At 39.1% G+C, this 12842-nt stretch overlaps 1 protein-coding gene across 6 annotated transcripts in view; it reads left to right on the forward strand.

The window, feature by feature from the left end:
* Positions 1 to 1052: 1052 nt before the first annotated feature.
* Positions 1053 to 12842, forward strand: part of LOC119724915 (protein kinase C-binding protein 1-like) — a 31718-nt gene continuing 19928 nt past the window's right edge. For 5 of the 6 annotated variants that reach the window (XM_038196228.1, XM_038196230.1, XM_038196231.1 and 2 more), the window contains exons 1-9: positions 1053 to 1156; positions 4247 to 4953; positions 8414 to 8475; positions 9030 to 9163; positions 9653 to 9796; positions 11302 to 11415; positions 11891 to 11983; positions 12420 to 12507; positions 12705 to 12760. In XM_038196228.1, coding sequence (XP_038052156.1) covers positions 4292 to 4953; positions 8414 to 8475; positions 9030 to 9163; positions 9653 to 9796; positions 11302 to 11415; positions 11891 to 11983; positions 12420 to 12507; positions 12705 to 12760 — 1353 coding nt within the window. In that variant the 5' untranslated portion in view covers positions 1053 to 1156; positions 4247 to 4291. The remainder of the gene's footprint in view (positions 1157 to 4246; positions 4954 to 8413; positions 8476 to 9029; positions 9164 to 9652; positions 9797 to 11301; positions 11416 to 11890; positions 11984 to 12419; positions 12508 to 12704; positions 12761 to 12842) is intronic. The other variant, XM_038196229.1, reaches the window with a different exon arrangement.

Here is a 12842-nt window from a genome sequence, read left to right on the forward strand (position 1 = left end):
GATCACCTCGGGAGGCTAGTTTTACTACACCACTCGAAGCATTCAATATTTGTATACTATCCACCTGCAATAAACCATGTTGTATTTTTTTAAGTTATACATGTACCTCATACACATTCACCAAAATCTCGCCCAAACGTTATGTGCCTGATGAGTGTACTAGGGTGATGTTCGTGTACACTCTACTCATGCGATAGTTCCACTATTGCTTAGTAAGCGCATGCGTGTTGTACTATTGCTCGAATAACCCATGTAATAGTCAACACCCCATATGTGCATGAATCTTAATTCACGTGTTAAATAGCAAATATGAACAATCTTAAGAGTTTGGAGTGGGAATTCATTTTAAACCTTGGGAATATGCGATGTAAGATAAAAGGAGTGTCATGAAATATAAACCGTACACATTTATAACAAATGATATTAAAAATCATGTTGATCAAATTACATGGGCTTCGAAATGATCATTAGTTGTAATAAATGACTTGAATAGCACGGAAGAAGCATGATCGTTGACTTGCAACATTTCTGCATTTTGTGAAAATGAGTGTAAAAAATCTGCTTGCTGAAAGATGTCGTGCACCTTGTAAATTCGTGTTGCTTTTAAGTTCACAAGAATGAGGGATTTCCTGTTATTTAAAGCCTTGCTATTGTCCAAGACTTGTCATTGACTGAATATCATTGATGGAATTGTCAAAAGAAGAGTGTTTGTATCAATTGCAACACGACAAATATTGGCTATTGAAGCCAAAAAGACCGTGTTTTGGAATTGTGTTGAGCTGGTTTGCAAGCAGTGTCTCTGCTGAGGACAAATTTTGAAACAGTTTCTGTAATCAAACCATCTATTAAAAAGTTATGTGCTAAAAATCCAAACAAGACTACATTAGCAGTCATGTAAATCACATTGTACACATTGCATGCGTCACAAAGATTCAATGCACAAAACCACACTGCCACTCCGTCACAATGTGGCTTGTTTAGCCACACCTCTTCATTTGCATACGGCCTTTGACCCCGTCAAAAGCACACACACAAGCTCAGTGTGAGTGTTATCCACATGCAAATTTCATGGGATCTCTTTTGTCAATTGCAGCAGGCAAAGCATAGCTTGCCATGAGCTGTTAGGCCATTCTGATGAGGATCTTTGGACCACATGGTAAGGGTTGGGGGAATGGTAAATGCTTTGCCATCCAGCATGGTCGGGTTGAATCGAAGTTGTATTTTCTTGAAGTTTCTGGCACGTGTTTCCGATGATATTTTTTTATTCGTGTTACCTTCTATCGATTGTGTTGTCAGCGTGTTTTAATGCACGGAGAAAGAAGTAGATTTCTCGGAAAGATTTCCATATACGAAGTTCACTCAACACCCTGTGCACAAACCCTATGAGATTGGACTGAAAAATTCTAAGTGTTTTCTAAGAAAATGCTTGTATTTTCTCACTGCTCAAATTGACTTTGATGACATGAAATTGCTATCTGGGGGCTTGTTAGTCAATACAGAGGAAAATTAGTGAACTTCGTAAATGGAAATCTTTCCGATTTCTCTATGATGAATTTGATCTGTTTCTATTGCACTATGATTTGTTAAATGAGTGTGTCGTCTTGCATAAAAAGATACTTTTTCGTAAAATTTCCCATATTATAGGCATAATTGTAGCAACTGTATGCAGTATGTCACCGTTTTGCAGTACAAATTAATTCTCGAGAAACCATTAAAACATCGCAGTGGTTATCGTTACAGCAGCCGTAACACGATGTGACTGCTATTGTAACGGAACCATCTGGTTCCCTGACCTAATGGTATTCAACGTCAAGATCTTTGGCTGTTGGAACCAGACTATCATTCAACTGAATGGTTCTTGGACTGTATTTCACTTTTAAAAAAAGAAATCCTCCAAAGCCACGGATTACAAAGAAGAAAATGAAATCGACTCGGATAAAAAGAACGATTTGGTTAAAAACATGAAAGTAAAAAAACTAGTTAAAAAATATATACTGTATATATAAAAAAAAAAAATAAACAGTGCGGCAAAAGTTTCGAACCCGTCACAGCTATCAAATGTGTAACTAATCGATCGAGCTTCCGGAGCATTCTGGCAGGACGAGTAGTTATAAACGGTGATTTTACAAAACCTTAACGATAGCAGTTGAAAATCGTATACGGCTGCTGTAACGATATATATCCACTACATTAAAACAATGAAAATAGTTATACTTGCAGTCTGAAATTAAAAATGAAACATTTGGTAAAGAAGCATTTTTTGATGCTCATTTCTGCAATAAATTGCATTTGAGAGTTTTGCTGTATGTAGAAAAGGACATTGGAAAAAGAATCGGTACACAAAATTACGGGGAAAAAACGGAAGAAATATACGGAGAGACACTACAATAAACACAGATGGCCTCGGTGTTTATGCTGTCTAGCTCACGTACTGTGAAAATTTACGCCAATGTTTAGGTTTACCGTTTAGTGCATCTTTTAATTTGGTTCGATGATAGGTCCCCCGGCCTGCCCAGAATTCTGTGCAGAGTTGGATCAGCTAGCCTTCATCAGGAGGCCATATTGGGCAGGAGCAGAAACAATTCATGCCAATAATTTTTTAGACTATGTATGGCCCTCTTTTGCTGACATGATGACTATTATCGAGTCGAGTCTTCGGATAAGGAACTCGAGTCCAGTTGAGTCATTTGCTTGCAGTGACTTGAGTCGAGTCGAGTCAAGTACCCGTTGGGACTCATTTAGTCGAGTCGAGTCGCCAAACATTGTGACTCGAGTCGGACTTATGATGAACATGTCTCTTAAGTCTCATCCACGGCGTGCGCCTCAGGGTGCGTAGTTGCGTATCCACCACCCAATCTGCTGGGGATGGCTTAACCTCTTTCTGAAATTTTATGTAGCAAATGCAGACTTACATTTCAGAGCTTTGCTTACTGCCGAATTTTGCACTCTATATCGTGATCACCATGCTGTACTGACAATGCTAGCGAGCTCAGAATTTTGAGTTATGGGATGTGTATGTGCACAAGTCAAAATTCCTTGCTAACCTAAAAATACGGTAACCAAAACCACAGAAATTTCAGCTTTATTTGGCAGAATTTCTTAGCTTACAGTTCAGGAAAATATTCAGGAAAGAGTCAGGAAAATCGGGCCTATGCTAAGGACTCGTAAGAAAAGTGAAGAGTAAGAAACTGTCGGATTTCTGGGTTTTTTTTTCAACACTAGAACAATTGACCTATCGCGGTAGAATCCCGTTAGAATCGTGTCAACGTAGCTTGTGAAATATTGTCCAATTACATTATATACAAATATAAAATATACAAATATACGGAACGCGTAACATCTGAGACAAACAAAACTTAGTGTACAAAAATTCCATCTAGGGTTGTCTAAGGGGCGTGGCCAACTCGCAAACGGCGATAGGTCAATTGGCTAGCTGTCAAAGTAATATTGAAAAAAAATATTCTGTAACACAGAAGTGGACATTAGGATCAGAAAGATTCAAACTCTCAGTCTCAAAATCTGGCTGACACTTTACAAAAATTAGACATTTGGTAGGGTCGATGTCCCCTCCATTTGTGCTTAAGCTTACTTGGGCTTTTCCTAAAGATGAACAGAGCACTGTTTGAAACAAAACCACACGAATCTCCAGTTTCTGAAAGGTAGTGCTTCTGCAAAATCATTACTCATTGAGTCTGTATTCAAACCTTCAATCTTAACAGCCTGAAGAGTTTTTCTGCTTTTGTGAGAAAACTTGAACGGCTGTTTATAACCAGTTCGCGCGGATGACGTGTATACCTGCAAAGGTTTTGCGGTATTCGGAACAGATGACAGATAAAGATGCAGGGAGCGGGGCCGAAAATATCAGTCAGTGACCCGCTCCCAGTGAGTGAGGCCAGAAATGTGAGTGTGCTGCCCAAGGGTGATGGCTTCAACCCGCTTGGCTTGAGGTCGAGAGAAAAGTAATCCTGCGCCTCGTTCCGTTCTTGTCAAAATAATCCCGGCGGAACTGGTTAAGATTTGAAGGTTTGCATAGTGAAGACGGAAAGAAAAAGAAAGTTTGCTGTTGTACCGGCAATGTGAAAAGAAAACTCTTTCGAGAGTTTGTGTGGTCGTGAAAAGAACTGATGGGAAACTCAACGCTTTGAACAGTATGCTCTGCCCGTTTTCAGGAGACTGGGATATATTTTCATATTACTTCTCCAGTTTTAAGAGTGACTTAACTTGCAGTCTTTCTTTTTTTATGCAGCAGAAATCATGATCGACAGAGAAGAGTGACGCCTTTCCTGAGTTCATGAGTTGGTTGTTTCGTTGGTGGTATCGGCATTCAGACCAGTATCCCGAGACAGAAAACAAGCCAGATTCAGCGAAGATGGCGACCCCAACAGTGCCAAAGTCTGCAGCCGTAAAAGCAGCGACTCCGGTAGCAAAAGTAGGCGAATCGGCCAAAAGTAAACAGCCCGCTGGAATGGGCAAGGCGGCTCAAAGTAGACCGGCGAGTTCCACTGGCGCTGCGAAGTCAACACCAGGCAAGTCGTTAACTGGCCAATCACAGTCTGGTAAGCTTCCAACTGGCCAATCAAGAACCGGTAAAGTCCAAGTCGGCAGCCCATCAGCATCCAGCAAGAATCCCAGCAGCCAATCAGGCGGCACGAAACCAAGCCCAGCCCAGTCTGGCAAGTCCGTCTTCATTAAGTCAGCAATCACTAACACTGGAAACGGCAAATCACCGTCAGGTCAACCGTCGCCTATTCGTTCGTCGCCTGCAAGCAAAATCTCTCTCGGCCAATCGTCACCCAGAAAGTCTATCTTCGGCCAATCGGGAGGCGTGAAGCTAGGATCGTCGCAGTCGCCCAGCAAAACTTTCTTTGGGAAGTCGTCGGTCATGAAGACCATCGGATCGGGCCAGTTCGATCTGCCCCTGGCTCTCAGGAAGAAACGAAGGCCAAATGCAGGGTGAGGACATTTTGGTAAACTTAAAGTGAATGTTTTTCTTTTGCAGGTGTTGTTACATCGTAGCAATCTATTGCGAATCAGATTATTGTCAGACAAAAGTGCTACCCACATGTTGTTGTAGCTTTGTCATGAATTGACGGCAACACGGGTGACCAAGGTGTTGTTATAACCACAGTACAGCACACATGGTTATCGTTCCAAAGTCTGTTTTGGCTTTAGATTTTCACAAACCGTGACCATTTTGAATTCAACTTGGATTGAAGCCACTCTAGGTCAATTCAAGGTGGAAGAACGTTGCTGTTCGAAAAAAAAAAAACCTGATTCAACGTGGGTGTACGTATGAACCGATCAGACTACAATTTAAAGGTAGAGTCATTTGTGCAATGTTTGGAAATGACTTTCTTTTATTGTTTTCCTCAAAATGACAGCTTGCCAGAAAGAATAATTTCACAGCGAGTTTAGTACCATTACCATCTTTAAACCAAGTATGCTTTTCAACAATAATTTCGTCCGTTACTTCTTGTAAAGCTGCAAATGATATACCTTTAAAATACTCAATCCTGATTCCAATTCAAGTAACAGCTTGCATCGTGAAAGCATCGACAAAAACGCAGAGCTTAAAACAGCATAACATTGACGGTTTTCATATGTCACTAGACATGCTAGAAGAAATAAAAGGAAAATTACATGTTTTACTTGATCACGCTGGAAATAAACAAGACCGTTTGCAGGGCTGCCAAACTTTAATTAAGTAAGAGCTGAGAGTGAGAATTTGGCAATCAATGGAGCTTGATACGAAGTAATCATGGTAATTGCGAGTGCGAAGCCTAGCTATGGCATGGGTTCAAGGCCCGCTTAAGGGACCCTGAAAAATTTTGGATTCTAGACGCTTAGTGGCGCAATCTTAGGCAATTTCTGACCACTTTAAGCAATTTGTTTAGCAAAAGAACATCATTTAAACATCATTCTTAAATTTCATTTACCGGTATTTATTTTGTTAGCGTGAGAAATCCCAAGTGCGCACTAGAGTGTGAGAACAAGCTTAAATGCGTGAGTCTCACGCTGAATGCGTGAGAGTTGTCAGCCCTGTGTTTGAAATGTACAATGTATGTGTACGTGTGCATCACATGTATATAACCTGATGAACAAATTGCATGTTCATGTCTGCATGTTTTTCTTTCCTGAAAGAACATCCAAGCAGGAATTCTGGTACGGGAAGAACACATTTTCCACCTTCCTCTACTTCTTGTTTATCATTTAACTAAAATGTTGTTGAAACATTTGCTACAAGGAAGTCCCAAAAATAGGGGCATGCAGCGGTATATTTCTGTAAAATATCAGACGACGGTGGAATAAGCATTTTGTAATCAACAAAATTAGTTGTTAGTGAACCTGAAATTACTTTCAATATTATATCTACACGAACGTATTCCACGTTTGCTGGGTAAATTCCGCGTTTCAAATCAAGCAAGACAGTTTTTGTAATTCTTGTCAAGAAATTTATGACACAGGAATCTACATGTAGGCCTATGGCTGACTTGGCCACACTAAAAGAAGATCTGAACATTGTATTAATTCTGGCATGTGTACATGTAAGCCATATGCATGTGGTATATTAGTGCACGGAGATTCCATGCTGGCTGACTGCACATACTGCAAGCACCCAGACAGTGGAATTTCACCCACTTCCCCATCTGTCCCCGAGCCAGCCAATCACACAGCAGGACGCCGGTCATGTGACGCCTCACCCCGTGATTGGCACTTCGGTAAACCCCGCCCATAGAACAACCAACATGGAGTGTGTACGTCCTTTCAGTATTATGCAAACAAATAGGTTTTGATGTGGCTCAGTGTGTCAGGAAGCAGCTACAACACAAGTGGGTGAAGAATTGTCAAGTCTCCATGTTGGATTTTCAAGATTCCTGGCGGAAGGGCATATACCACGTTCTGCATGTAGGCTTCTAGCGTATAATTGCCCAATTCTTCATAGATTCTGCATGACACATCCATGGACAATTGTCATTCTATAAATTTATAGGTCTCTATAAATTTAGGTCCCAAAGTGTGACATTTTTCCTGTCCCTGTTACCTTGGTACTTTATAATTCGCCATTCAAGTTTCATCAAGACTGACTCACAACAATTTTTTTTATTTCTTGGGTAGGTTTAGTGTGCTATTCATAATCACACTCTTGGAGGACGACTGCGTTAAGGAGTGCATCGGAAATTGTAAATTCATAACAGGGACAGGAAAAATGTGGACCAGAAATTTACAGAATGGCCGATTTATGTACCTAATTCTTAGAACTGCAAAACTTGATATATGTAAACTGTTAAGTTTTGTACATTTGTCCGAGATTATCCACGTGTGTAAGTTTCAGATAACTGCAAATATAATGTAGCCTATACTAGTACGTAAGCCATTTTTAGGCAAGTGTTAGTTTCCTACCGGTTTGTAATTCATATAAAATTGCATCATTTGCATGTATGATGAAGTTCAATCACACATTTTTACTGTACATGTTGAGCATGAACATGTTCCATGAGTATATGAACCGGTGATAACTTGTATAAAAACGGATTATCATGTTTGAAATGTAGATGCAATATGTCACGAAACTTGTTTAACTGGTTTCAACAGCGACATGTATTTGTTATTATTATTAAACAAGAGGAATCAGGTACGTAGAGTGGGAAAAGTGCAAGCACTAAGCAATATGAATACATGTACATGTACATGTAACTATCGTGTCATTCTTTCTTATAATTGGTGCACAGTGAATTAAGGTCATTCGATTTTTAGAACATTTCAACGGGTATGGCAATTAAACAATAATTCTACATGCAGCCTGGCAAGATATGCCGCTAAATTATGTTTATAATTTTTATGTCTAAATGTTTTAATTGACCATGCAAGCCTTGTGATTTGATTGAGTAAAGAATCTTGCAAAAGCGGTAATCTTCTTATATGTATGAGGTGGATGACATACTCCACATGACCTTGATCCACTGCAGTGTCAGCAGCACCATGTGACCTTTGACCTTGTTTTCATTTAATGGTATCTTTGACCTTGCGGTCTCTGAATACAACAAACACTGATCAACCGAACAATACAGTATTTTGAACGATCGAATGCCAACCAATCGTCTGCTCAGTGGTACAGGTATACATGCACATGTGCAAAATTGTACACGTACATGTATCAAGGTAACTCCATTTTTTTATCTGTCAATGTGGGCTGTGCAGTGTTGATAGCAATCGATCTGCTTCAAATCTTACTGTAAAAGTTCCTGCCAAGCATGCACACATTTGTTCCATAGCAAAAGTTATGTTGACTGCCGACATTATTATGACTCCTAGCAATGTTGCAGTTACCATGACCAAATATGTGCACATTTTAGGTTTACGTATAAATACTTCCCTCAGACACAGTTTAATTTTGCCAATTTTTGTTTTACAGAATGAAAAGAGAGGCACCCGTTTTCATGGACATCAACTTCAGCTCGAATAAATCGCCCAAAGGTCAGCTTAATTTCCAATGTGACACTTGTTTTCAAAGTGAAAAGCTGTACGTGTGGTCACTTCCTTTTGAAGCCACGAGCATAAATTTCCTCGGCTAGACGGTTCACTCTTGTATAGTACGTAGCTTAACCCACCTACTGGAAGTGGGAAGTCATTTTTCAGAGAATTATGTACAATGTCTAACCCTTAAAATCCCAGCTGGTCAGTTTGAAGTGTTATGCAGTCTTAAGTAACTGTGTCACACAGAGAGGTACTACACAAGAAAACAGCACTGTGGAGAGCAGTGAAGCGTGACCAAGTCTGCCTGCTTGCCCAGCATCTGAACCACACAAAAGAATTGCACAGGGATTTGAAGTGTTATCCATACTCCACAGAAGGAATTTGAGAGAAAAAGTGGTTTTGCAAATTTTAAAGGGTTCTGAAGTGCGGAAGGCTGGGAGGGTTGGTCTCCATTTTTAATGCAACAATTGACTCGTGATTGACAAGTGATTAACTTGTGATTGGCGAGTGATTGACTCAGTGATTGATTGATCAAATGATTTGTTTTTACACAGACGGCAAGACGGCGCCGAAGCGCAAACTAAGCCAGACCAGTCCCAACAGCAACAAGGTTAGCCTGAAAAACAAGGCTGACTACGTGCCTCCATCGAGCAAGAAGAGGAAAATAGTCCGATCCAACCGAGACCAGGTATTATTAGTTATCCCCAGAGCTTCAAGCAACCTAATGTCACTCAGTAAAGATAGAATGGGCGTGTTGTAGGAATTGTTTCAGCAGTTGAATGTTACGTTTGCCCCACATTGCACAGTATACACCATGCGCACACCAATCTCCATATAAGGAGATATTTACAACTCCTCGCGAGAGGCACATACCATAACATAGCCAGTGAGATGTTTAAAAACATGAAGTAAACCTTATTGAACAAAATCATTTGTAGTTGCTTAACTTGTTTTGACTTATTGACACAAACTTTTAGTATGCCCCATGCACATGCCAATCTCCATGTAAGGAGATGTTTACAACTCCTCGCAAGAGGCACATACCATAACATAGCCAGTGGGATGTTTAAAAAAAATGAAGTAAACTTATTGAACAAAATCGTTTGAAAGTAATCCCCTGGTGGATTTTGAAAGATCTGAAATGGTGAGGGTTTAATGTTTTTATTCCCCTTCCCAGGATTCCAGGAATGACTTCTATTGCTGGGTTTGTCACAAGGAAGGCTCTGTCATCTGCTGTGAGTTGTGCCCACGGGTTTACCACCCCAGGTGTGCCAAGGTGGAGGGGGACCCTGTGGGGGACTGGTTCTGCCCGGAATGCGAGGTAAGTACTGGGGCCAATTTCACGGTGCTGCTAAGCACAAAAATTTGCTTAGCACAAATAAGTCTGGCTCATAAAAGCAGGTTATCAGCCAAAACTGCACGTGATGTATATTGCATGTGATTAGTATTCAGCTGTTCACATGGAGTTTTGGCTGGTAACCTGCTTTTATAAGCCAGACTTTTTTGTGCTAAGCAAATATTTGTGCTTAGCAGCACCGTGAAATTGGGCCCTGGTCGGTTTTGCTTAAATTTTTTGTTAGGTCGGGTCTGGTCGGATTTGGGAATTTCAGGTCAGTTTCGGTTTGACTTCATTTACATTTACTCTATTTCTCGGGATAAAAACCAACACATGAAATTAAAAGACAACAACAGAAAACAAAAAGAACCTAACAGCTCCCAAAGGAGCACCCAAAAGAGACAAAGTCTCTGTCATGGGGTTCTTCTGACTAAAAGGTTCACACAAAAAAATGCCATAAATGAAATGAAATTAAAGTAATCTTTGTAAATTTAAAGGGAATATACATCATTTGCTTTTGCTGTAATTTTCAGAAATGGATGGAATTGGGGGGTTGGAAATATATAGCAAATATAGTTACACTGACTTTTTTGAGGTTTTGGGTTCGAAAATGCTATAAAAACCAAGAAAAACAATCATTTTCCTGTAGTCTGGTTCCCTGACTCCATATAAGAAGAAACAGAGCAGTTTACATACATTGGGGAATTGTAAGGTCAGGGAACCAGTCTAGCTGGCTTGTACCCGTTCATAGGTGTGTAATCGATTGCAAACAAGTGCGATGGTCAATTGGGGCCAGTATTTGAAAAAAAAGCCAGTTTTTTCCAATGCTGATCGGCCGATCAGCGTTGGAAATTGATACAAAAATAACACTTTTCTTGAAAATGACAGTATACCAGGTGCCATGATTTTACAGGATGCTTTACACTGTCATACACTAACAGTCCAGCAAGGTATTTCAAAATGATTTGGTAGTTTTATTTTTTGATGTTTGCAAATGTTGTATTTTCCCTTTAATTAAAAATAGTTTTGAAAAATGTAAAAAAAATTATTAAAAAAAATAAAATAAAAAAAATAAAAAATTTAAACAAGAAAAAATATAGAAAGAAACTTTTCAAAAAAAGTTTTAAATAACAAAAAAATTAATAAAAAAAAAATAAAAAAAAAAAATTAAATAAGAAAAAAAATACCAAAAAAAATATCAATAAAAAAACTGAACAAAATGTACAAATAATCTTCAAAGAAATCTCAAAAAAAAAAATTAAATAAGAAAAAAAATACCAAAAAAAATATCAATTAAAAAACTGAACAAAATGTACAAATAATCTTCAAAGAAATCTTAAGACTTCTTTGAAGATTATTTGTACATTTTGTATGTGCATTCGGTTTATATATTTAGTGATTCAGGTCGGTTTGGCCTGGTCAACCCGACCCGATGCACAACACCACTATACATGTACATGTCTATAAGTAATACTTTCTTCGTTACTCAGCGAGCGACCAATGCCGAGTGCATTGACTCACAGTCTCCAGCCATGTCATCACTGACTCAGAACCAGCTGGCCAAACTACTCTTTTATGCACTCAAGAGAATGAGACACACCGGGGTGAGTATCAACCGAGTACGAGTCTCAGAAAACTCACATACTGGATTGTTACATGTTTTTTAAACACAACCATTTTTTTTAAAGTTCTGTCCACGGATCACAAAAAAAGTATGTGTCCTTTCAAATGAAAACAATTCACACACATCCCTATGTGAATTGTTTTCATTTTGCTGAAAGAACACTAATACCTTGTTGTGATCCGTGGACAGAACCTTAAACGGTCGTTGTGTTTAAAATTCCGTACCATGAAAATTACATTGGTGATTTGAATGATTCTTGTACTAAAAGAAAGCTTATGAATTGGGCTTTCATATCCTAGATTTTGAAAGTGCTACATGCAGAACTTCACTTAAACAAGGGTCCTGACATTTGGGTTTCATATTTTTTTTTTACTCACCCTGTATACTCATCACAAAGCTTAGATTTTTATTAGCCTGATGAGCCGGGGTTATAAATTTTTTTTTTTACTTTCCAGGCTGAACCATTTTTGAAGCCAGTCAACACTCAACAGAATCCGGGCTATGAGGAGTTTGTCTTCAATCCCATGGACCTGTCAACCCTCGAAAAGGTCTGTATTTTTATGATGATCATTAATCATTTCTGATATTGAAACCAAGGATTCCTCAAAAGCACCCTAGGCACTGTAGCTCGAAAGCCTGAAGAATCCTGTGGAGAGAAGACAATGAGAAGAATTGACAGTTTTAGAGGTGGGAGGAAAACCCCAGAAGAATATTCTGGGGAAAACCCACAGAATCAGGTAGGGAATGAAAACCCAATCCACATATTGGCCCAGGCAGGATTCGAACCCGGGTCACAGCGGTGGAAGGCGAGGAAAGTACCGCTACGCCAACCTGACTCCCTTATTCCTTTACTTTCCTCAAACATCCAACCTTTGACAGAGATAGAAAAAGGAAGCTTTTTCATATATTACATACCATTTGTGCAGTTATAATTCAAATTTTTTCAAATTGTGTCATCATTTTTTTATTTTTTTTATTTTTCAGAACATCAAAAAGCACATGTATGGTAGTACAGAGGCTTTTCATCTGGATGCAAAATGGATCCTGCACAACTGCATTGTCTTCAACGGATGTAAGTTGAAAACTTGTCGCAATATTCAAACCTCACAAGCCAAATAAAACCCATAATATAAATAGTCTAGTTTATAAAGAAGAATTGTTCCATGCAAAGTTGCGCAGTTTATTATGGTTAAGATTAATCATCTTACATGTTTTATTGCAAATAAACCAATAATTCATTTTTTGTCTGTGTCTATTTTTTTTTCAAAGCGCATCACAAGTTAACTAACAGTGCACGGATGATCATCAAGATCTGTGAATACGAAGTAAGTCCAACCCGAATTTTTTACATTCGACGTTAACTCTGACCTCATTGACATTTTGCGTAGAACAGTTGTGAATCTGTGT

Source organism: Patiria miniata, unplaced genomic scaffold (assembly GCF_015706575.1).
Source record: "Patiria miniata isolate m_02_andy unplaced genomic scaffold, ASM1570657v1 HiC_scaffold_18, whole genome shotgun sequence".
NCBI classification, from domain to species: domain Eukaryota; kingdom Metazoa; phylum Echinodermata; class Asteroidea; order Valvatida; family Asterinidae; genus Patiria; species Patiria miniata.